Genomic DNA, 25,532 nt, shown 5'->3' with positions numbered 1-25,532 from the left:
TATTTTGAGGGGGCATGCCATTCTAAAATCTTTGTTAATGTGACCAGTGTCTTATACTACTGGAAAGAAATGAACTGTTACTAACTCACAAATGAGACCGGGCCTAGTGGCATTTTCCTTCAGTCCCAGCACTCAGGAGGCAGAGACAGGAAGATCTGTGGGGATTGTGGTCTGCTAGTGTAATCAATTCAGTGATCTCCAGTTTCAATGAGAGATCCTGTCTCAATAAGTAAGGTGAAAGGGGGCTGGATATGTTGCTGAACAGTTACAAACACACGCATGGTAGCTCCCATCCCAGGGTAACTATAGTGACAGGGGAAATGATGACATCTTCTGATATCACAGGAACCAGGCTTGCACAGGATTTCCATAAAAATGTCCAAAAAAAAACCACTCAGCAAGCAAAATAAAGTAAGTAATTACAAAAGAATAAGCTATGGATTCTGGTTAACGGGACCAAGAGTTAAAGCAGTCACCGAGAACCCTGATAGCACAAGTTCAGCGACGGGGATCCACGTGGTGTTACACACACCATAACATCAAACAAGCTTATTAGAGAAATAAGGTCAGGGAAAAGATTGAGAAATAATATGATATGATAATCTTTGTGTCCACGAGCATGTGCGTCCCCTTTCATGTGTATACAGAAAAGCCCTGCACTCGCAGAAACACGTATTTAGGTATCCTGGTGCAGAGCTATAATCACAGAACTTAGAGTTTGTGGAAGGAGGATGAGGAATTCATGGTTTACGCAGCCTCAGTTGCATGAGACCCTGTTTGAAGACAGAAACAAAAACCTTCACATAAAACAGTGTAGCCTGTGCAGTTTTTCCTTTGTACCTGTGTTGTGTTTCTAAGATCACCCATTCCAGCCCTGGTCACCAAGACTTAATTCATAAATCCATGAACTGTCAGAAAGGCTGTAAGAGCAGTTAGTACCTGGGATGCCTTCTTTCAGAGCTGCTGTAGTTGGTCTACTATTGCAGAAATGTGTCTGTGTGTCTCCCTTAGACATGAAGAGATGTCTTCAGTGCCCCAAGGAGCAGTACTCAAGCCACAGCAGAGACCACTGCCTGCCCAGGACAGAGAGCTTCCTGGCTTTTGAGGAACCTCTGGGATTCATGCTGGCTTTGGTGGCACTCTTCCTGTCTGGTCTTGCTGTCCTGGTTCTGGGAGTGTTTGTGAAGCACAGAGACACCCCTGTGGTCAGGGCCAACAACAGAACCCTCAGCTACTTACTCCTGATGTCTCTTTCCCTCTGTTCCCTGTGTGCCTTGCTATTCCTTGGCCGGCCCAGTGTGGTCACATGCCTCCTCCGTCAGACCACCTTTGCTGTGGTGTTCACGGTGGCCATCTCCTCTGTTCTGGCCAAGACTCTCACAGTGGTCGTGGCCTTCCGGGCCACCCAACCTGGGGGCAAGATCAGGCTTTGCCTGAGCCCCAGAGCTCCTACCTCTGTGGTCCTCATTGCTTCCTTCATGCAGCTTGTTCTTTGTGGGGTCTGGTTGGCCACTTCTCCCCCTTTTCCAGACAGGGATATGGTCTCGGAGCCCCAGCACATCGTCATCCAGTGCCAGGAGGGTTCTGGCACCCTCTTCCTCTGTGTGCTGGGCTACTTGGGGATCCTGGCAGGGGGCACCTTCTCTGTGGCTTTCCTGGCCAGGGGTCTACCAGATGTCTTCAATGAGACTAAGTTCCTGACCTTCAGCATGCTGCTCTTCTGCAGTGTCTGGACAGCCTTCCTGCCCCTGTACCACAGTGCCCGAGGTAAGTCCACTGTGGCTGTGGAGATCTTCTCCATCCTGGCCTCCACTGCTGGGCTTCTGGGTGGCATCTTCATCCCAAAGTGCTACATCATCTTGCTGAAACCAGAGAGGAACACCCCTGCCTGGCTAAGGCAAGGCCACCAGGCACAGCCGGATAGGCAGAGTGAGACGCTGCATAGAAGGTGTCTTCCCAGGTCCACACCACACAAGTTTGTCATATAATCCTAGGAGGGAGTCACCAGGACCAACCATGTGTTTATGCCTCACTGTTTCAGTGTGCATTGATGCCATTTAAAAGACAGATGAAGATAAAAGTGAGATACTTTGAACAATACACTCATGCTTCTCAGTTGATAGTGCACACATAGATGGTTATTTGCTTTTTCTCTGTATTGATAAAGTTCATCACAGTTAAGTAAGTTTGAAAAGGCAATCTACCAAGATGCCTCAATGTGTAGAAACACTCACCACAGAGCTTGGCAAGTTGAGTTTTATTCTGAGGACCAAAGTGTTGGAAGGATCGGACTGATATTTTGTGAGCTTTGTTGGTTAAATGAAGCCCACACTCCCCCATATGTAAACACACAAAATATAAATGCCATAGTGTGAAAAAGTTGACGAGGTGATGATGATGATGATGATGATGATGATGATATCACGGTTTTATAGGGTGTGAAGAATTGACAGGGTGATCATTGATTTTTTATTTTGAGAACACCAGTACTGGAGACAGAACCTGTTACTAACGGTTCCTTCACAGACTCACCATGTAGTTTAGAGGGTCACTCTCATCGATATATATCTTCTCACAAAATAAAGACGCGTGTGCAAGGCTGTAAATGGATCTCCTGAGAACTATTATTTATGTAGGAAAATTCCAAGGACCTCAGTGTTTGTAGTGAATGAATATTTGGTATTGCTTTCTCATCACCAGGATATCATTTGGCAATAAAATAAATACAAAACAACTAATACTGTTTAGTATGTGGGTGAACATTGAGTATGTTACACTGACTTAAGCTAGGTAGAGAAAGAAAATAATATATTTTAAGATTCTGATCTAACCCTGAAACTGAGAAGCTTCTGAAAAGCAAAGGACACAGTCAGTAAGACAAATCAACACCCCACAGAATGGGAAAAGATCTTCACCAACCCTGCATCTGACAGAGGGCTGATCTCCAAAATATACAATCAACTCAAGAAGCTAGCCACCAAAACACCAAACAATCCAATTAAAAGTGGGGTTCAGAATTAAATAGAGAATTCTCAACAGAGGAATCTGAAATGGCTGAAAGACACTTAAGAAAGTGCTCAAAAATCCTTGGCCATCAGAGAAATGCAACTCAAAACAACTCTGAGATACCATCTTACACTGGCCAGAATGGCTAAAATCAAAAGCACCAATGACAATCTATGCTGGAGAGAATGTGGAGAAAAGGGAACACTCCTCCATTGCTGGTGGGAGTGCAAACTTGTAAGACCACTCTGGAAATCAGTATGGCGGTTGCTCAAAAAAATGGGAATCAGTCTATCTCAAGATCCAGCAACTCCTCTCTTGGGCATATAACCAAAGAACGTACATTCACACGACAAGGACACATGTTCAACCATGTTCATAGCAGCATTGTTTGTAATATCCAGAACCTGGAAGCAACCTAGATGTCCCTCAATTGAAGAATGGATAGAGAAAATGTAGTACATTTATACAATGGAGTACTTCTCAGCAGAAAAAGCAATGGAATCTTGAAATTCACAGGCAAATGTATGGAACTAGAAGAAAGCATCCTGAGTGAGGTAACTTAGTCACAAAAAGACAAACATGGTACGTACTCACTCATAAATGAATTTTAGACATAGAGCAAAGGATTACCAGCCTACAATTCTCTTCACCAAAGAAACTAGGAAACAAGAAGGACTCTAAGGGAGAAATGCATGGACCCTTGAGAATGGGAAGGGGCAGAAACTCCTGAGCTAGTTGGGAGCATGAGGGTAGAGGAGAGGGAGCTGCCAGAATGAGAGGAGAAGAGGAGGGGAGAGGGGGAAATGGAGCAGCAGCAATGTTGAGCTGGGGGACGAATAGAGGAGAGGAGGATGAGAGATACCATATCAGAGGGAGCCATTATAGGCCTGAGGAGAGATCTGGCACTAAGGAGATTTCCAGAGACCTACAAGGATGACACGAACTGACAATCCAGGCAATGGCGGAGAGGCTTGCCTAAATACTCTTCCCCTATGATGAGACTGATGACTACTTTTTATGCCATCCTAGAGCCCTCACCCAGTGGCTGAAAAAAGCAGAGGCAGACACCCACAGATATACAGTGAACTGAACTCTGGAACTTAGTTGCAGAGAGGGAGGAATGAAGATCAAAGGGGTTGGTACCAGGCTGGTGAAACCCACAGAAACAGCTGGCCTGAACAAGGGGGAGCACATGGACCCCAGACTGCTGTCTGGGAGGCCAGCCCGGGACTGATCCAGACTCCTGAACATGGATGTCAATGAGGAGGCCTCTGCACTCTAGGGGGCCCCTGGTAGTGGATTAGTATTTTTCCCTGGTGTAAGAAGGGACTTTGGGAGCCCATCCCACGTCTCGGCCTGGATACATGGGGGAGGTCCTAGGCTCAGCCCAGGATGATGTGGTGGACTTTGGGGAGCCCCCATCGAGGGCCCTACCCAGTCTGGGGTGTGGAGGGTGTATGGGGTGGGGCAGGTGGGCGGTTGGGGGGGAGGGGAAGGCAAAGGAGAAGGGATTGATACGCGAAGCAAGCTTGTTCCTAATTTGAACTAATAAAAAAGTTACAAAAAAGATTCTGACCTATGAAGAAGCAAACTCATAAAGACTTATATCAGACTAGAGGTTCCTTAAGGTTTGTGGAGGGGTGATTGGAGGTGGGGCGGGGGAGACTAAGGGCTGCAGCATTTCTTTCTGAGCTGTTGAATTCTAAAATATTTCTAGAGGCTGTAGAGATGGCTCAGTGGTACAGAGCACTCCACCTCCTCCGGGGGATCCAGTCTGATGGACAGAACCCATTTCAGGTGGCTCATAGCCAACTGCCAATCCAGATTCCCAGGATCCCACACCCTGGCCTCTGTGTGCATCTGCACTCATGTACTCCTTCTGCACCCGTGCTTAATTAAACATGATTGGGTGATGGTTGTAAGACTCCAGAAACATGCTACTGACCACTACATTGTCACCTCCTTTTATTTATTCGGGACGAGCTCTTTGCACAGCAACCAGGCTGGCTTCGAACTTGTAGCAATCTTCCTGCTTCAGCCTCTTGAGTGCTGGGATCTTAGTCTTGCCACCACACCTGCAAAGTTGTTTGCTGTAAACGGATGATTTGTACACTATGTGCATATGTCTCAATAAAGGCAGTGTTAAAAAATAGTGATCCATCAATTATGGAGTGTGAACTTCCATTATATTCTGATTTCTAAGAAGAGAGCAAAGTGTTGTCACGACATTTAAATAAGTATTGGCCGAAATATCAGCACACTAGAGTATTGTTGATTTTTACATTATACACTGGTGTGTGCTTGTGTCTGTCCATTTTTATGGATACACAAGTGCCAAAGCACGATGTGGATGTCAGCGGGTACGTTTGAGAAGTCAGTACTGATGAGAGTCATCAGGGTGCATTTACTCTCTAAGGTGCTAAGCCATTCTTTTGACTCTATTTTTGACTTTAATATAGGGACCATGATTGTGTTGGAAAATTATACTCATTTGTTGAAATAACAGACTTGGTTGTTTGTCTTACTTGACTATATTTATTTTATATGTGTTAAGTGTGTGTGTGTGTGTGTGTGTGTGTGTGTGTGTGTGTGTGTGTGTGTGATCTTACATGTGGTATCAGAGGACATCCGTGCAGAGTTAGTTTTTTTCTTCTACCTTTATGTTTGTTCTGGGATCACACACAGGTTATCAGCCTTGTGTCTCAAGGGAATTTACCTGAAAACCTCCTTTGCTTCCCTCGGGATCTCTTTTTAAATGGTAGAAAAAGGCACAGTGGCTTGGAATGATTGCTTATAAATTTACAAAGACATGGGTATTCATTGTTTTCTCTTGTTGGTCATGTGTTTGTTCAAAAACTCCATGATAAATTCTTCTGAATTTCCTGAAGAAGCAGCAAAGAGCAACAAGGACACTGTTAGATGGGTATGACAACACAGTACAAAACATTTAGGTTCCATGATGGGGTTATAGCGTATGAAAGATGTGTTTAGAGTATTTCATTTTAATTAGTGTGCTATTAGCCTCTTGTACTTACCTGGGTTCTCTCAACAAAACAGTGCTATGAGTACAGCTGCTCCTGGGCTTGCAAATCCCTCAGGTGACAATCAGACATAGCGTCACCCTTCCCGTAGTCGGCAGATAATACCTAGAGTTGTGACCTTGGATGCAGAGAGGCTAGAAATCCTCAGGAGAAAGGGATAAAACTTTTAATGGTTCTGGGATGTAGTGGCCACCCCCACCCACCTCATGATCCATATTCTTCCCTTAGACTCCTCGCCTAGTTTTCCCAGTGCGGTCTTAGCCTCAGGTCCTTGTTCAAGGGTAGTTCCTAGATAAAAGCCCCCTTCACTGCAAGCCACCGCCCCATATGGGGGCTGTCCTGTCATTGGCTGTCTGGTCTCCAGCAGACATGTGGCTGTGTCCCTTCATTCCTCTTCTCTTAGGCTGTCTGTGTGGGTCTGCCCTTTCTCAACCAAGAGCCTGTCTGTTGCCAAGGCAGAGGCCTCACTTTGACCGTCCTGGAGATGTTATGGTGGGTGGCAGCTTCTCCATCTTTCGATTCTCTAATAGTGCCCCACCTGACTTCGCTGTCCCACCGGCTCCACTGCTGCCTTCAGAGTAAGTGCTGGATGTGGGGTAGGTGTCCAAAATCCCAGAGGAGCTTTACAAGGTGGCGGGAAGCCTCGGGCAAGGGTTGATTCTCAGAATCCCAGCTAGATGGCCATCACCTTTGTGTGAACATGCTGTGTCTCTCTTGCTGTCCTTCCCCATCACCTCTGTCCGTCTGTCTGTCTTATCTGTAGCAAACTGAAATATAGGCTGCTCATGTACTGGCTGCAATGTATGTGCTCCACAGGTCAAGTGGGTATTCCTGATTCTTTTTTGTGTCCTTGGTTCTTAAAATAGCGTATAGATAAACCAAAAAACCCCCCCAAAAACAAAAAAATCCAGGCGCTGGTGGCACATGCCTTTAATCCCAGCACTCGGGAGGCAGAGGCAGGCGGATCTCTGTCAGTTTGAGGCCAGCCTGGTCTACAGAGCAAGTGCCAGGATAGGCTCCAAAGCTACACAGAGAAACCGTGTCTCGAAAAACCAAAAAAAAAAAAAAAATCTGAAATAGATGTTAGTTACTAAAAAGTGTAAGCAACCAATCTATGGAATATTTCTTTTTCTGTTTCCCTGAGAAAGGGTCTCTCTATCTAGTTCTGGCTGCCTGGGACTGGCTATGTAGACCATGCTGGTCTCCAACTCATGAAGATCTACCTGCCTTTGCTTCCTGAGTGTTAAACAAGAGTGCCACTACACCTCCCTTATTCAATGTATCTTCAGTTATTTCTCCTGTCTTTCGAAAGTGTCTCATTTGATTACTGTCTCCATATTTTCTCTGTGCCCTCTTGGGGTATTCTGAACTGCGCTCCTGTGCACGGTGTGTACCAGCATTTGTGGAGACCATGTTTCTCCTCGTGTCCCTTGAGTCACTGTGTTCATTCTTGTTCCATTTATCCCATCATGAGTAATAATGTGGGCTTGTCTCTCCCTCAGAGTTTCCCAGTGGGGCTACCGGGTGGCCCAGAGTTTCGTCTTTGCCATCGAGGAGATTAATAGGAGCGCTCACTTGCTGCCCAATCTGACCCTGGGCTTCTCCATTCGAAACTCTGGCGATTCAGTGCATGGAGCCGTCTATGAGACTCTGAGTTTTCTCACGAGGCAGGAGGAGCCCGTCCCCAACTACACCTGCCAGCATGGCTCTCCTCAGGCTGCCCTGGTTGGGGATACGCGGTCAGCCCTGTCTGTAGCCATGGCCAGAGTTCTGGGGCTGTACAGGTTTCCTCAGGTGAGTTGCTCAGAGCTGTCTTCCTTCATGAATGGAGTGTGTGTATATATATATATATATATATATATATATATATATATATATATATATATGTGTGTGTGTGTGTGTGTGTGTGTGTGTGTGTGTGTGTGTGTGTGTGCGTGCACGTGCGTGCGTGTGCGTGTGTGTGTGTGTGTGTGTGTGTGTGTGTGTGTGTGTCTATTTGTGTTATTACTTATCACCAGTGCAATGGTGTCCATGTTGACATCAGATGACATCATTGGGTTGTTAGTTCTTTTCTTCCACTATGTTGAATTTAGGGATTTTACTCGTGTTTTTAGGTTTGGTGGCAAACACCTTTACCAGAAGAGACTGTCAGTCAGGAGGGTCAACTCAACTAACACAGCTGTCACAATATAGCAAGAGTCTTAAACAAAAACCTAACAATGTGTACGATTTTGTTGGGGTGGCAATAGCCAGGCTTGTTGGTGGATTACCAAGGTGCTAAATGGAGGGAGGTGCAATGTCTTGGGAACTATCCTTTGGCTCTTTGCGTGAGGGTGTCCTGGGGCTTGTATCACAGCTACCTTTTTTTTTTTTTTTTGGTTTTTCGAGACAGGGTTTCTCTGTGGCTTTGGAGGCTATCCTGGCACTCGCTCTGGAGAGCAGGCTGGACTCGAACTCACAGAGATCCCCCTGCCTCTGCCTCCCGAGTGCTGGGATTAAAGGCGTGCGCCACCAACGCCCGGCTAACAGTTACCTTTTTTAAAACAGCGAAGAAATCCATGAGCAGTCCAACCAATACTCAACAGTTCTGTTTCTTGCAGATTCTTTCGGGGCCTTAATCATCTTACCCGTCATCATCTGTTTCTCTCTCTCTTTTCACCTTTTCCACTGTCTTCCTTCTCTTCATGCTCATCTTCTTCATCTTCTCCATCCTCTTCCTCTTTGTCCACACCATCCACCTTGGCATAAGAGCTGGCGGCTTCCTCTACACCGTCCACCTCCTTATTCCTGTCAGATGCTTCCTGGTCCTCTTAGTCACAGCCATCCAGACAGGACAGCTGGGGCAGCACCTTGAAGACAGTCTCTCGGTACTCATTCACATGCGTGACTTCACAGCCAAACAGATGCAGGCTTTTCAGGCAATCCAACACATTCAAAGGCTTCATGGTGCGGATCTCTTTCAGCTGATTTCCACATAGGTTCAGATGTGTGAGGCTTGGAAGTTCTTCTGCTAGTGTGTCCAGACCTCCAAAGATTCTATTATTGCTGAGCTCAAGTTTTTTCAATTTACGTAGCTTGGGGAGATCTGAGACTGAACATCAGCCTACAGTTATTAAAGCGAGGAACTCTAGGTTCACAAATTCATCTGTTAACCCCTCAACTTTTTCATCATTTGCTTCGCAGTTGTCCAAGACAAGTTCTCCAACAGCTGCCGGGGTCCAGTTCCTCAGCTCCAGGTGGATCGTCTTCTTCATGTCCATGTTCATTTTGTCCCCCTTTTCAAACTTAACTTTGCACGGCGGGGGCGGAGGGTGGAGAGGCGACCCGGCCTGCACAGCTAGGGCCTTTGGAAGGAGGCCACTGGTGGGGGGGCATGGTCCCCAGTAGGATGCTGCATGTGGGCTTGCAGGCAAACTGAGCCCAGGGAGCTGTGTTATTCACAGGAGCCGAGAGAAACCACGGAGGGAGAACGGGGCTGAGACATTTTTACCCTCCTGCAAAAAGATGTTCCCCTGAAGCCCTTTGGTACCACATCCCAGCATTCCTACCTGAAGAAGACATCCAGCAATTTGTCTTCTGGTACACACACGCACACAAGCACACATGCATGCACGCACGCGTACACACACACACACACACACACACACACACACACACACACACACTTTAAAAGTAACAACCTAAGAGCTGTTTGCAAAGCAGATAGTCAGACCAAGTCTAGTGTAGGTGCAGGAATGAAATACTAGGGGGCAGGTGAAGGACATATGTGTGTGGTGTATGTCTATGGGCACATGTGTGTGGACTTGCAGTCACGTGTGTGTGGACTTGCAGTCACGTGTGTGTGGGCTTGCAGTCACGTGCATGTGGACTTGCAGTCATATGTGGTGGGGCGTGCAATAGAGTGTATATATTTGGGAAGGTCTCAGGATTATGGGAGAAATCTTTCTTTTACTCTGCTACCTTCACCTTTGGGGGCAGGGTCTTTCACTCCATCCCAGGTGCTGAGAGGACAGCCGGTAACTATATGGATCTTGGTTTTATTCCAGAAGCCATAGGGCTGTGTCTGGGATGATTGTCCTTGAGGGCCACAGAGTGGCTTACAGAACCAGCACAATCCTAAAGCAGCATGCTCAAAGATTTTCCTGAACATTACTTATGTTTTAAAATTTAGTATACATTTATATATGTTTGTATATGTCTGTTAGTCTATGCCAGAGATGCCAGGAAAAGCCAGGAAAGGGCATCCGATTTCCTGGAGCTGGAGTTACAGGCAGATGTCAACATCAGGGTGTGGGTGTTGTGTTTGGAACTTGGGTCTTCTACAAGACCAAGAAGGGCTTTTTAACTGCAGAGCCATGTCTCCACTCCCCTCCTTCCCACATTTAAACAAACCATCGGCCCACGTCTAAGTCCTGATTTCATCCACTCTTCTATTGCCTGGGTTTCCTTGACAGGTCAGTTATGGATCCTCACTCCCCAGCCTCAGTGACAAGATCCAGTTCCCATCTTTCCTGAGGACCGTGACCAGTGACCTCACGTCCTGCCGTGCAGTGACCCAGCTGATAATTCATTTTCGGTGGTCCTGGGTGATCATTCTGGCCCATGATGATGACTTTGGGCAGCAGGCCAGCTCTCTGGCCAGTCGGGAGCTCAGCCCGGCTGGTGTGTGTATTGAGGACACCCTCCATGTCCCTTCCCATGAGTCCTCGGGGAAGATTGAATTGATTGTCCAGAAGATGCAGAAATGCACAGCCAGGGTTGTTCTGGTTTTCCTAAGCAATGCCAATTTCCAAATAATCCTGCACAGCTTACTGGGTATCCGTCCCTCAGGCCAGGTCTGGGTCAGCATGGACACTATGCACATGGCGCTCGCCCTGAGCATTCCAGGCATTTCCCAGGTACTGCATGGCACATTTGGCCTTCTGTATCACAGCAGCAGGGCAATTGGCTTCCCTGAGTTCCTTGCTGACCTGCGCCCCAGCCAGACCCCAGAGGACATGTTCATAAAGAAGTTCTGGGAGTCCACCTTTGATTGTACATGGCCCCACCAGAGCGGCAGAGTGAGAGACGGTGTCCAGATGTGCTCAGGCAATGAGAGTCTGAAAAACAAGCTGTACCCTTTCCAAGAAGTGAGCAATATTGATGCTACTTACACAGCTGTCTACAGCATTGCCCAGGCCCTGCAAGACGTGATAGACCAGGATGGGAAAGGTATAGACTCTCAGCACTTCCATTCCTGGCAGGTGAGAGAGACGTCTGTGCAAAGCGTGATTCAGGGATGCTTGGGGAAGAGGACTGTCTTTCTGACTAAGCTATAGAGGTGAAGCTGACCATATGCTCCGGCAAGGATGTCTCATATTTGTAACTGGCATGCATCTTAGAACACAAAGTGGACAAGGAGTCCATGGTATGCATGTTTTCACATGAGTCCAGTCCCTGCTCATTGCCTGAGTTGAGAAATAAAGGATGCCTAGTAAAATCGATATTTCACCTAACAGCATATTCATTTATTTTAATGTCCTACAATTGAGAGTTGATAAACAGTGGTTGCTTTTAAACATAGGGATGCTGCATTTTTCCTTTTCTGGGAGTGTGGTGCATATCTACAGGACGGCACATGTGGTGGGGTGTGCACTCATGTGTGTATATATTTGGGAGGGTCTGAGGATGAAGTGAGAAATCTTTCCTTCACAGTTCTACCTTTTCCTTTGGGCCAGGGTCTCTCATCCATCCCAGATCTTGATGATATGGCCAATCTTGCGAGTCAGCCTACTCTGGGCACCTCTTGTTTCCAGCTGTTTAGGCTGTAATTACAGATGTGCTGCAGCATTCACCTAAATTTAGGTGGGGTCAGGGTATTTCATGTCTAATCCTCAAACTCTTATGGCAATCCTTATTTGTACTTTAAAATAGAACAATTCCTGATAAATTCATATACATACCTAATATATTTTGTTCTTCTTTCCAACAGCCTGTCTATCATCAATCAATATCTGTCTGACTATCTATCTATCTATCTATCTATCTATCTATCTATCTATCTATCTATCTGTGTTCTCAGATCTATTCAGGCTAGCATAGTCCCATATACCTAAGGGGACCCTTGTAAGAAATGCTGTTCACTGATGAGGTAACTAGTGAGACTTGTGACCAAGAAAGGGGTTTGTTTTCATCACCTTCACTGAGATGACCTGAGTCTCTACTGTGTGCCTGGTGGATGTACACGTGTTTGTGAACCAGATGCACACTGATGGTTTTTGGCTTTTTTTTGCTGAGAGGGGCAGGTTACAAATTATATGTGCCCTATGTCCCTCATGCTAGCACACAATAAGAGGTTGAGGCCATTGAATCCTGAATTCAAGGCCAACCAGGACTATACAGCACAAAAAGATATGATTGTGGTGATAACTGTGTGTGTGTATTCTATGAAGAAAATAAAAAGTAGATGAGTGATTGAAGGGAAGTGAAGGGCTGTAAAAGCTCTACGTGTGTGGAAATATCTGAGTTCTAGACATGGGGATGATAAATCTCATTATGGGAAGAAGAGATAGCATATTGGATGACAGGGGCAACGTGTGTCCAGACCATAGAATGGAGACAAGTAGAAGAGCCTCAGGGGTGCTCCTGATGAATTGTGGAAGACTGGTTGGAGTCCACGTGGGCTAGGACCAGTCTATGGAAGTCTTGCTAGGGTTTGGAGTCTACAAAGTGTTATGGGAAGACTGAAGACAGTAGTGCAAGGCCAATGTGATCCTGGGGCAGGAATCACACAGTCATGTTTTTGAGTTTAATTTTAAGGCCGTTGAGAAGTCTCAATGGGTAAGGCACTTGTCCCCAAGAAGAAATTGGATTGCTGAGTCCCACATGGCAGCACAATCCTGAGAGTTGAGTTGTTCCCCGGTTTCTACAACATGAATGAGCTGGACACACACACACACACACACACACACACACACACACACACACACACACACACACACAGAGAGAGAGAGAGAGAGAGAGAGAGAGAGAGAGAGAGAGAGAGAGAGAATCAGGTTTAAAACTATCTCAATTAAGTATTATGAATTACTAATTCATCAAAGCCAATTACATTTGTGAGACTCTAACATAACACAGTTCCTTTATTTCTCTTATGCCTTATGGTGCCAGTCCTTGGTTGAAATTTCCACGTATCATTGCATAGTCAAATGGTATGTTTCATTGTAGACCCTGAATTGTTCCTTGCCTATATATAATTTCTCTTTTCCTTTCTCAGCTTCTTCATGCTGTCAGAAATGTACACTTCAAGACTCCTGATGGAATCAAGATTATGTTTGATGCCAATGGAGATGTGGTGTTAAAATTTGATATTTACCAAGGGCATAAGACCCCAGAGGGTATATTCAACTTGGTCCCTGTAGGCATGGTAGACCCGCAAGCCTATGTGGGCAACAAAATGATGGTCCATTTGAAGGAGGATCTTCAAGTGAGCTGCCTGAATGCAGAGATGACTTTTGTCTTAGTGTGTTAAAGTGACAGGAGAATTCCAAATCCAGGGGTCCCCATTGCAACATGTCCATGATGTTGATGCTTTGTGGATTCGGCTAGTCAGTTATAACTTGTGATGCTGTTTACGTAATAAGAGTTCTTTCTCTTAATATTATTGTTTTACCAGAAAAAAATGAAAATCTAAAAGCTGGGTATTAAGAGATGACTCAGTGGTTAAAGTGTTTGGTCTGTAAATAAAAGGTCCAGACTCTGGATCTCCAGAATAGTTGTCTATGCTGTGTGTGCAGTGTGGCCCCCTTGTAATGTCACTCTTTAAGGTGGAGGCGAGATGCCCATAGCAAGCAGGCTAGCAAGACTAGCTGTATTAGTGACTCTGGATTTTACTTTGAGCCCCTGCTTCAATGAACACAATGAAAAAGCTTTTTCTCATGATTCTCAACATTAACCTTAGGCTTCCTCGTGCACTTATCCATACACCAACATGAGCCTACATAGATTTACAAATGCACATACATGTATTTCCTCCATACCCACATACAAAATTGGGGGAAAGTATGTACCAGACTCATCCATAGAATGAGAATCTTCAGCTGATGCTTCTTGGGAGCATTTTCAGTTTCTGTATTCAGGGTACTTCTGAGAAGAAGATAGAGACACTCTTACCCAAACACCTTCCCTCCTTGGAAGCAGACTCAACAGAAACTCAGTTTACTTGCTGTGTCAGTTTATTTTACCCTCCATGACAAATAACCTGAGTACATTTTGAAACGAGGAAAGGTTTTAATTTCCTCATGTTTTGAGAGATGCAAGTCAGATGCATCCATTGCTTTGAGTGGGTGTGGTGGAGGCGGTGTCTCACGCATGGCGTCAGGCTTGTCTGGTGGGAGAGGTTGCTCGGTTCACGGAGCACAGTAAGTGGGGAGGTGTGAAACCAGATTGATTACATAGGTAAACAAGTTACATCACAGCAGGGCTCACCCTCCAGACACACTCCTCATAACTAGGTACCCAGTCCTGTTTCCAGTATCCACAATAATTCATCACATCAGGAGTCCAATGAGGAATCGTTCCATTGATTAGGTCAGAGGCATCAATATCCAATCATTCTTCAAAAACCCTACTGTCTGCTAACTTGTGGTCCCATGCTTGAGACTTTGGGCAACATTTGAGAGTCAAACCCTGAGCTTTATAAACCATGTTATAAGCAATGGTGAGATAGGTATGTCTATGGGTAGAGTCTGGTGCTTAGAAATAGCTCAGCTTCCTGTCCTGTGCGAGTGAAGAAAGTGTTGCCTCCTCTGCCAGTTTGTGTAAGTTTGTTTTTCTGGTGGCATCTCCATCAATAGTGGCCTTAATGTTTCCCACATGAGAATGAGGTTCCCATTCTTGGCTATCTCAATCATAAAGGACACATGCTAAGTGTTTAGAGGGTTTTTGGACAACTTTTCAATGGCTTTGTCTGGGGAGGATTTTCTGCTCTCATCCATTGTGGGAGATATCTCAGCACCCTACACCTCCATCTTCATAATCCTTGCCTAGAAATAGACCAATGAAGTTATCCTTGGCAGTTCCATGCTAAAGCAGAAGACCACTGTGTGTGACATGAAAGTAAGTGTGTGTGTGTGTGTGTGTGTGTGTGTGTGTGTGTGTGAGAGAGAGAGAGAGAGAGAGAGAGAGAGAGAGAGTGTGTGTGTGTGAGAGAGAGAGAGAGAGAGAGTGTGTGTGTGTGTGTGTGTGAGAGAGAGAGAGAGAGAGTGTGTGTGTGTGTGTGAGAGAGAGAGAGAGTGTGTGTGTGTGTGTGAGAGAGAGAGTGTGTGTGTGTGTGAGAGAGAGAGAGAGAGAGAGAGAGAGAGAGAGAGAGAGAGAGAGTGTGTGTGTGTGTGTGTGTGAGAGAGAGAGAGAGAGAGAGAGTGTGTGTGTGTGTGTGTGTGTGTGTGTGTGTGTGTTTAATGAATAATTACCTTTGATTTTTCTCCTAATGAAGCTCAAGTGCAATGGTAAGTCTTTACTCCATCTGCCCCAGTCTCACCGCCACGTGGGCGCCCTGAATAACACTCAGAGTCTTATATTAGTTTACAATGCTGCTGGCCAATTGACTAGGATTTCTTATATGCTAGCTCAGTCTTAATTATCACAAATCTATATATTTTATAAGACTCATCGAAGAAGCCTTCCAAAGGCGTCCTCTTTCTGGGATCACTGGCGGCTCCAGAGCAGAGAGCAGGAGGAAGATGTAGAGCATGAGAACGATTTCCTTCTTGTCCCTGCTTATATTCTGAGTCTGCCTGTTATGTCACTTCCTGCCAGGATCTCTTTACTACATTTCTCAGAATCCTCCTTGACTTAGGAGTCAAGTCCCACATATCTTGCTTTCCTATTGGCTAACAGTACTTTATTAATCAACCAATAAGAGTAACATACACATAAGGACCTCCCTCATCATCTCCCCTTTTATCCCTAAATAAAAAGAAGGGTTTTCATTACCATTATCGTTACACTAAAGGATGCTTTATTATTAGAGTTTAATTGAAAACACCTGGGGAGTTCAATTGTAAATTTCAACATCTTCACGGAGAAAGATGGAGAGAAGGAACAGAGACAGCCATGTCTTCTGAGCCAGGCATGGACGTCAGTAATCATCCACAGGCTGCTGGGAGCTTCTGAGAAAAAGAGAAAGCCAGGAACATGAAGGAAATCTTGCCCAGGCTAGAGACTTGTGTAATGTCTGCCTATACTTATAAGCCCGTTTCCTCTAGTTTGCATATATGGATGTTTCCCTGCATATGTGTTTGTGTACTATGTGAGTGTCTGGTGCTTGTGCAAGCTGGGAGAGGCCATTTGGTTCTCTGGAACTGGAGTTACAGTGTGAGCTGCTATATGGATCTGTGAATTGAACCCTGTTCATGTGGAAGAGCAGCTTGTATTTTTAAACACTGAGCCATCTGTCCCGTCCCCATGAAAATACTTGTTGATGTAGGAGCCCCAGAGAGACTGGAAAGTCAACACGTCAAACTGTTTATTCATGTTTTTGCATCTATTTGTCAAGTAATTCAGATGTATCCCTTCCTGTATTACACTCAAAGTACCTCTCCAGTCTGCCATCTGTTGGGATAGACATGGTTTCTGTAAGGCCTCTCATCTAGGGGGCTGACAGGAAACTGTCCTGTTCTGGTTCTCAGGGGGAGGTCAAGCAACTCTATCCCTGGAGAGGCACTAGTGATACTATGCTCACTGTTACTAGGTGCCCAGCTCTGTCTGCAGTGAAAGCTGCCTTCCAGGATCCAGCCAAGTGCCCAGGGTGGGAGCCCCCCAGTGCTGTTTTGACTGCAGTCGTTGCCCCAAGGGACAGTTTGCAGACAAAAAAGGTAAGGGCATTTGGAGCTGGATCTGAGGTGTCAACAGGACACTGTGAGCATCCTGTATTTGTCCATTGTCTGAGTTACTGTTCTCCTGCTGTGAAGAGACACCATGACCAAGGCGGTTTCCAACAGAAAAGCATGTACCTGGGGCTTCCTTTGAGTTCCAGAGGGTGAGTCAATGACCATTATGTCAAGAAGCATGACGTTCGGTTAGCAGGCATGACACTACAGAAGTTACTGAGATGTTGCATTCTGACCCACAGGCAGTAGGCAGGCAGAGAGGTGGAGAGTTGGCTTATTTGGGAGTGTGAACTTTCCAGGCCACACCTAATGTCAACCCTCATCCAATAATTCTATACATCCCAAGAATTTACCAACTTACAAGTAATCAATCACATGTGTGAGATTATAGGGTCCATTCTCGTCAAACCACCACAACCATCCACTGAGATTTTACTGTCTTTGCTTTCCTGTGGATCTCCAGCCAGAACACTAGTCTCAAGGTTGTTCTTAAATAAATGCTGTGTTGTGACAGATATGTGCAGGAACCTGTCCCTGTCCCTTCTCCTGAGCAATGGGACCTTCTTTCTTCTTCTGTATATGTGCTATTCATCATAGAGAATGAATGGAAACAGACCTCCCCATTCACGGCGTTGAGCTATAGAACTCAGTCCTCTATTATTCTGAAAGGTGAAATTACAAAGCCAAAATTTCATCAGGGTTGGTTTTGTCTGAAGCCTCACTGTTGCACTGGCAGAGTCATTCTGCTTTCCTGGATTCTCATTTTGACCTGAGTGTGTGTGCTTATATGTTTGTTTATGTTATTAATTCAGAGACTGATTGATGGTTCGTTATTTGGCTTTGTAAACGTATCCCACTGTGCAGTGCTGGCTGGCTTGGAACTCACTACATTGAGTAGTCTGACCCTGAATTTATGGAAATCATCTCCCTGCCTCTGCCTCTCTAGTGCTGACATTAAAGTCATGAGCAGCCATACCCAGCTCCAACTTCCTCTTGTTATTAGGGCAGCAGCTCTGTTGGAATTAGTGTCTAGCCTTTATTACATCATCTCCAGTTCACTTATGGCAGAATACAGTTCCATTTAGAGGGACAGGACTTCAGAAAATGAATTTTGGTTTCACAACTCATCTAATACATTCCCTAGTACGATTGGTTCCTGATAGTATTGGGAAGAAATGAAGCATTATAAAGTCACAGAGGAGACCAGGTATGTTACCACATTCCTTTAGTCCAGCACTCAGGAGGCAGGGACTGGAAGATGATTTGGGATTGTGACTGGTCACTGTAGTCACCTCAGTGATCCCCAGTTTCACTGGGAGATCCTGACTTAAAAACTAAGTTTGAGATGGCAGGGACAGGTGACTCCTCAGTGAGGAGCACCTATTTGGTGGCTCACAAGAACCCGACACCCAGTTTTAGGGGATCTGATGGCATATCCTGACCTCTGTGGGCACCTGCCATGCACAGGATGTCCTTGAAAATGTCCAGAAAAACTTCAACAACTAAAGTAAAGTAAACAACAACAACAAGAATCACTTGAACACAAAACAGTAAATTGTTGAGGCTTGCGAAATGGCTCATCAGTTAAAGCCCTCCTTGCCAAGCCTGTGAACCTGAGTTCAACTCCTGACACAACGTGGAAGGTGAGCCCCACATTCTGGACAGTTGTAGTGACTACAACTTGCACACCTGAGACCATCACACACACACACACACACACACACACACACACACACACACACACCAACATATACAAACACCTTTGTTTAGAAAATAAGGTGTGAGAAATGAGTGACAAACCATATGTGATAATCTCTGACTTCTACTACTGGGCATGTATATCCACTTACAAACATGTGTGCACACATAAACCTGCATATACACCAACTCACATAACTTAGGTATTGCTGTGCAGGCATATAATCACAGTACTTAAGAGGTTCGGTATAGAGGCTAAGGCATTCACTGCCAACCCTGTGACTCAGCCTGAGCTATATGAGACACTGTTTCTAGACAGAACTCCCCCACCCTCATCCCCTGGCTCACACACTTAAAACAGCTACCAACTGTTTTTTTTTTTTTTTTGCATTGTTCCTATGCTGCATGTCTCTCTTATCCCAGCACTGGTCACCAAGATTAATTAATAAATACATGAACTGACAGCAAGGTTGTAAGTGCAATCAATTCTTGGAACACCTTCTTTCAGAGCTGCTGTAGTTGGTCTACTATTGCAGAAATGTGTCTGTGTGTCTCCCTTAGACATGAAGAGATGTCTTCAGTGCCCCAAGGAGCAGTACTCAAGCCACAGCAGAGACCGCTGCCTGCCCAGGACAGAGATCTTCCTGGCTTTTGAGGAACCTCTGGGATTCATGCTGGCTTTGGTGGCACTCTTCCTGTCTGGTCTTGCTGTCCTGGTTCTGGGAGTGTTTGTGAAGCACAGAGACACCCCTGTGGTCAGGGCCAACAACAGAACCCTCAGCTACTTACTCCTGATGTCTCTTTCCCTCTGTTCCCTGTGTGCCTTGCTGTTCCTTGGCCGGCCCAGTGTGACCACATGCCTCCTCCGTCAGACCACCTTTGCTGTGGTGTTCACGGTGGCCATCTCCTCTGTTCTGGCCAAGACTCTCACAGTGGTCCTGGCCTTCAGGGCCACCAAGCCTGGGGGCAAGATCAGGCTTTGGCTGAGCCCCAGAGCTTCTACCTCTGTGGTCCTCATTGCTTCCTTCATGCAGCTTGTTCTTTGTGGGGTCTGGTTGGCCATCTCTCCCCCATTCCCAGACAGGGATATGGTCTCGGAGCCCCAGCACATTGTCATCCAGTGCCAGGAGGGTTCTGGCACCCTCTTCCTCTGTGTGCTGGGCTACTTGGGGATCCTGGCAGGGGGTACCTTCTTTGTGGCTTTCCTGGCCAGGGGTCTACCAGATGTCTTCAATGAGACTAAGTTCCTGACCTTCAGCACGCTGCTCTTCTGCAGTGTCTGGACAGCCTTCCTGCCCCTGTACCACAGTGCCCGGGGCAAGTCCACTGTGGCTGTGGAGATCTTCTCCATCCTGGCCTCCACTGCTGGGCTTCTGGGTGGCATCTTCATCCCCAAGTGCTACATCATCTTGCTGAAACCAGAGAGGAACACCCCTGCCTGGCTAAGGCAAGGCCACCAGGCCCTGAGGATAGGCAGTATGAGATGCTCCATAGAAGATGTCTCCTCGGGTCCACAGCACAAACCTTCATGACATAGTTCTGGAAGGGATCAACACAACCAATGACCAACCTCATGATTTTGTTTCACTGTTTCTATGTGGATCCAGACATATCAAGATGGAAGTGAGACATTTTGAACAAGACACTCATTGACTATCAGTTGATAGTAGACGCATAGATGGTTAATGTCAGTATTCTCTGTGTATTACAAAAGTTCATCACAACCATGGTCATTTGAAAAGGGGAGCTGGCAAGATGGCCCCATGGGTTTACCATTAAGCATGGTAACCTGAGTTTGATACTCAAGACCCACTGTTTCCAGGGAGATCATTGATCTATTTTATTTTGAGAGAACCAGTACTGGGGACTGAACCTTTACACTAACAGTTCCACACAGATGTAAACTTGTGATTTAGCAAACCCACTCTTAGATAGATATCTACGAAAAATGAAAACATGTCTGCCAAGAGTGCACATCAATTCTCAGAGAAGCATTATTTATGCACTAAAAGTTGAAACAATTGTAATGTGTAGCATGGATAATGAAAACCAAGAGACAGGTATTGTAGTTCAAGGTGAAACTCAGAAAAGCAAAGCAGCCAAGAGACCAGAGAGCTCTTACCTCTGCCAAGGTTGGGGCAATATTATCCTTAACATGGCTGGAGACTAACTGGGCGGTCTGAGACTCTGCTCCTGTCTTATATACATCTCTAGTGCTGGGATTTTAGGCGTTTTCCACCGCTGCCCAGCTCTATGGCTAACAAACGTGTCGGCTGGGATTAAAGGCATATGCCACCACTGCCTGTTCTCTATGGCTGTGGCTAGCTTTATTATTCTGATCTTCAGGCAAGCTTTATTAGTCATAAATAGTATATCATCACATAAATATTTTTCAGTTGCTGAATATTTGGTATGACTCACTCATCACTAGGAAATTATTTGCCAATAAGAAATAAATATACAGCCAGGTGGTGGTGGTGGTGCATGCCTCTAATCCCAGCACTTGGGAGGCAGAGACAGGTGGCTCTCTGTGAGCTTGAGGCCTACCTCGTCTACTGAGTGAGTTCCAGGACATCCTCCAAAGCTATAGAGGAAACCCTGCTCAAAAACAACAACAACAAAAAGAAATAAATATAAAAAGAAACAGAATACTGTGTGACGTATGTTTAAACACTGAGATTGTTTCACTGGGATAAGAGATACAGACAATAAAAAGAATGGATTTTAATATTCCATTTTATGAAATATCCTGAAGAATTAAGTTTATAAAGACGTATATTAGAGTAATGTTTTTCTTGAGGTTTGTGGAGGGGGGGGACTGGAGCCAAGGAGTGTAGACTAAAGTGTGCAGCATTTCTCTTGGGGGTGATGTAGGTCCACTATGTTTTTTTGTTGAGGCTGCAGAGGTGACTCAATAGTTTGGAGCTCTCACTCCTCCTCCTGAGGACCCAGGTGGTTGTGAGAACCATGTCGGGCAGCCAACTGTCAATCCAGCTCCAAGGTTCCAACACCCTGGCCTCTGTGTGCATCTGCACTTATATGCTTGTACTGCACCCATGGTTAACTGAAAATGGTTTGATCATGCTTGCAAGACCCCACAAATATGCTATCCACCGCTACATTGTCATCTCCTTTTACTTATTTATTTGGGACAGGTTCTTTCCCCATCATCCAGGCTGGCTTTAAATTTGTAGTGGTCCTCCTGCTTCAGCTTCCTGAGTGCTGGGATTTTTGGGTCTTCTCCCTCATCTGGAATTTTGCGTAATGTAAATGGACGAATTGTACTGTATGTGGGTTATGTCTCAATAAAGCTAGCATTAAAAATAGTTATCCATCAATTACAAACTGTCCAACTTTCATTATTTTCTTAATTCCAAGAGAAGATCAAACTTTTTAAAGTGAAAGTTAAGTAACTATAGGCTGCAATAATATTGGAGTCATTGCTGTTTTATTTCTTTTAAATTGTATATATTGATTGACAGATTGGTGTGCATGTGTTTGTCCATATTTTTGGACATGCAATTGCCAAACCAGTATGTGGAGACCAGAGCGTAAGTCTCAGAAGTCATTTTTCTCCTCCTAGCATGTGGGAACTGGAGATTTAATGAGGGTTGTCAGACTGCCTTTACTCGTTAAGGTGCTGAGCCATCATTTTGGCTCTATTTTTTACCTCAATATGGGGATTATGGTCATTTTTGAAAATTATACCTATCTGTTGAAGTAACAGACTTTGGCATATGTCTTCTTTCTTGAATATACCTATTTTGTATACATTAAACTCGTGTGTGTGTGTGTGTGTGTGTGTGTGTGTGTGTGTGTGTGTGTAGGGATGTATACCATGGCTTGCATGTGGAGTCAGAAGACAACTTGTCCAGTTGGTTCTTTCCTTTTACCTTTATGTGTGTTCTTCCGATCACACGCAGGTCATCAGGCTTGTGTATCAAGTGAATTTACTCAAAAACCATCTTCTGAATTGTTTCTCTGATCATTAGAGGTGTGGCTTATGCTTTATCACCCTTACATTGTTGTTTTGTTCAGTTCTGTATTCCTGCCCAAGCTCACATTCCTGTCCACCCAGGGTCTATATCAGTACCTTGGTCCTTTTATTCCACCTAGTAGGCTTCTTAGTTTATCTGCACTTGGTAGGAGGTTTACTCCTTTCTTGCCTTCCCTTTGAGTGCCAATCTTACCCTTACAAACCCAACCACAGACCTTTTTTTTTTTAAATAAATGCTCTCCCATCTTCTTTGGAACTGTCTCTGAGGTTTGCCATGCTCATTGAGGTCCAGAATTCTAAATGACCCCTGAAGGGACCAGCTTCCCATTTCGGCAGCCATAACAGCCGAACACGTGCTTGTCTGACCTTGTCTTAGTCACTAAGAGGTCAGACGCCTGCCTCGTGGCAAGGAACCAATCAGAAGTTAGCTGGTGGCGCTATGCTTTACGGCTCCGGGTGTGCTTTACAGACAAGTGCACAGCAATGACTCGAAGAGCATAGCAACCACCCTGGGAGGGCCTATGGGCCATAACAACCAGTTGACCAATCAACACAGGGCAAACCCTCCAAGCCTGGAGGCACACCAATCCTGAGTCTGTGTGTACCCCTAGACACTCCCCTTATGCTGCCCTATAAGATCTCTATGCAGACTCTTCGAGCTGTCTTTTCTAGCCATCCACCATGGTGGGTAGATGAAAGACCCGAGCTAACATGGGGTTAGCTCGTTAAACTATAATAAAGCCTTGTGCAGTTTACATCAAGTTTCTGCCTCCGAATGGTGATTGGGGTGACCGTGGTCCTGGGCTGAGATCCTGGAGGCTTGAGCTTCTGTGGGTCTTACAACCCCCATACCTTATGCCCTGAACTCCCTTCTCTCTATAGCAACTAACTAATGTGTATTCATTAAATACTCATACTATGTTACCACTTCCCCACCTAAACTTTCCAGTGCTTCCCTCTTAACTCACAACAAAGAAGCTGGATTTCTCAGCTAGAGATACAATTCAGTTGGTATAGTGTTTGCCTAGCACGACTATCTTGAGTTAAGATTCCCCAGTATTGCATAAAACTAGCCATGCCTGTAACCCCTGTACTTTTGAATTGGAGGCAGTGGGATTAGAAGCTCAAGGTCATTTCCTCTTCCTGCCAATCTGTAGTCTCACAACTTCAAGCCATTCATCTTACAACTCGATCTTGAGCTTCTCCACAGTCTCTCCTCTTAACAGAGAGAACCATTCTAAGCACCTTTTGCTGGTTGATGTGTTTTCTGGGACCACCATTGCTTCTCTGCCATCCATAACTTCATGTTGCTAGTGCATGCCTAAACCACTTTTACTTGCATTTCTTGAATGCGATCCTTCCTTCCACATATGCAGTGCACGTGCCATAAACAGGTCTGACTTGGCAGAGGTTTCCTGGACTGTTTTCTGTTCTAACTTCGATCCCTGCTCAATAAATGCCAACTCAGGGAAATACCACAAAGTAATTTGATAATGTAGACTCCCGTAAGGTTTTGCCACCTTGAAAGAGATTCGGGAGACAGCTTCTGATGCTCTGAAAGGGGAAAATTAATAAAAGTCTAAAACCCAGACTCCAAAGCCCAAAGAGAAAACTCTGAGTTCCCAAAAGGCAGCTCAGCAGATCAGGTTAAATAAAGGTCCATAGGACTCAAGCCCTTAGACCAGACATCACACCCTAGAATGGTGTCCACATTCCTCTGCTCCAAAGAGGATCAGATATCAGTTGTAGACATCCCCAGCCCAGGAGACAATTAACAAACTCATTTCCACTGCAGCATCCTGCTTAATTGTACCCTGCCTGAAACATACAATCTTTGTCCTGTCCTGTGTAACCACGCAAGTTTTGTAATCTTGGGGCTTCCAGCCCTACAATTTTCCCTTATAAAAACACCCCTCAGTCGAAAGTGGGGACTCCATTTATTCCTGAACGAATGGGGTCCTGGTTGCAGCTCGTATCCTTGAGTCAATAAAGAAACCTAACATTTCTTCCCACAGGTCCCCACGTCCTCCTCCCAGTTCAGCAGGAAGTAGCACGGAGAATATCACCCCCCCTTTCCCCACTGTTGACACCGAGTTAGGGCTAGTTTCCTATTGTTTAAGGTTGGGTTTGGATGGAGGTGCTCCAGCTTAGACATCTCTTTCAGATGACTTGAGGGTTTAGTTGGAATAGTTAGAGTTAAGATGTGACATTAGTAGATTATTATAACTTCTTGTAATTCGCCCTTATGATTGTTAATGACAGATAATTTACACCGTTAAGTTTCAATCCTCTTTTAGACGAAAAGGGGAATTATAGGGGAAATGCTAGCCAAGCCCACTTGGAGGCTGGCACAGGTGACGCAGACCATGCATACCTGGGTGTGGTCAGAGTGACGTCGTAGCAAGACTTTATATATGAGGGTCGCACGTATGCAGCTCTCTCTGTTCTCTGGTCTGAATGGTTGTACAGGACTGACTGGTTGTGTGAGCACTTTCCTATTAAACATCTGCTCATCAAAAAAAAGAAAAAAGAAAAAAGAAAAAAAGAAACCATTGTCCTTGCGTTCAGAGAGTTGTCTCCTTGTTGGCGGGTTCTTTTGGGGTTCAGAAATCTGGGCACAAGAGTTCTTCATGGGCAAGTGGGACTTCACAGGCAGGGGCCACTCAGATTAGGTTCTACATCTAAAAAAAAAAAAAAGGTATAATAACAACTACGTTCTCAATATCAAGAGAGGAAGAAGTGCTTCCTAGAGATCCTTCACCGTCACCAGGCTCCGACTTGCAAAGTGGCTACCTTGAAATGCCATTTTACTGAGAGGCCAGCCTGAGCTTCCCAGCGGGCCAGCCTGTTGAGGCTCTCAGGGAGGGAGAGAACCACCTCAGGGAGGTTAGATGCCAAGTGAGGGGGAGCCACCACCCTTTT

The 25,532-nt window shown here is 45.4% G+C and overlaps 2 protein-coding genes and 1 pseudogene across 2 annotated transcripts in view; 2 read left to right on the top strand and 1 right to left on the bottom strand.

Annotated features, from left to right (window-relative positions):
* Positions 1-1,988, top strand: part of LOC103163658 (vomeronasal type-2 receptor 26) — a 32,887-nt gene extending 30,899 nt beyond the window's left edge. Inside the window, exon 7 of the mRNA XM_027431175.1 lies at positions 1,012-1,988. Coding sequence (XP_027286976.1) covers positions 1,012-1,988 — 977 coding nt within the window. The remainder of the gene's footprint in view (positions 1-1,011) is intronic.
* A 3,362-nt stretch (positions 1,989-5,350) lies between these two features.
* Positions 5,351-20,145, top strand: LOC103163660 (extracellular calcium-sensing receptor). The gene is made up of 7 exons (XM_035449186.1): positions 5,351-5,366; positions 6,451-6,625; positions 7,550-7,841; positions 10,502-11,290; positions 13,303-13,512; positions 16,777-16,900; positions 19,175-20,145. Exons 1-7 carry the CDS (start codon positions 5,351-5,353, stop codon positions 20,143-20,145), a joined length of 2,577 nt encoding a protein of 858 aa, XP_035305077.1.
* On the bottom strand, positions 8,671-9,307 carry LOC113837355 (annotated as a pseudogene).
* Positions 20,146-25,532: the final 5,387 nt, after the last annotated feature.

Source organism: Cricetulus griseus, chromosome 9, assembly GCF_003668045.3.
Source record: "Cricetulus griseus strain 17A/GY chromosome 9, alternate assembly CriGri-PICRH-1.0, whole genome shotgun sequence".
NCBI classification, from domain to species: domain Eukaryota; kingdom Metazoa; phylum Chordata; class Mammalia; order Rodentia; family Cricetidae; genus Cricetulus; species Cricetulus griseus.
This window is presented reverse-complemented; position numbering and strand designations above follow the sequence as displayed.

Excerpts from the sequence above, each read along its gene's own strand:
- LOC103163660 (XM_035449186.1), top strand. Across the intron at positions 6,626-7,549 it reads GCTCCACTGCTGCCTTCAGA|AGTTTCCCAGTGGGGCTACC; the intron begins GTAAGTGCTGGA and ends TCTCTCCCTCAG. Across the intron at positions 11,291-13,302 it reads AGCACTTCCATTCCTGGCAG|CTTCTTCATGCTGTCAGAAA; the intron begins GTGAGAGAGACG and ends TTCCTTTCTCAG.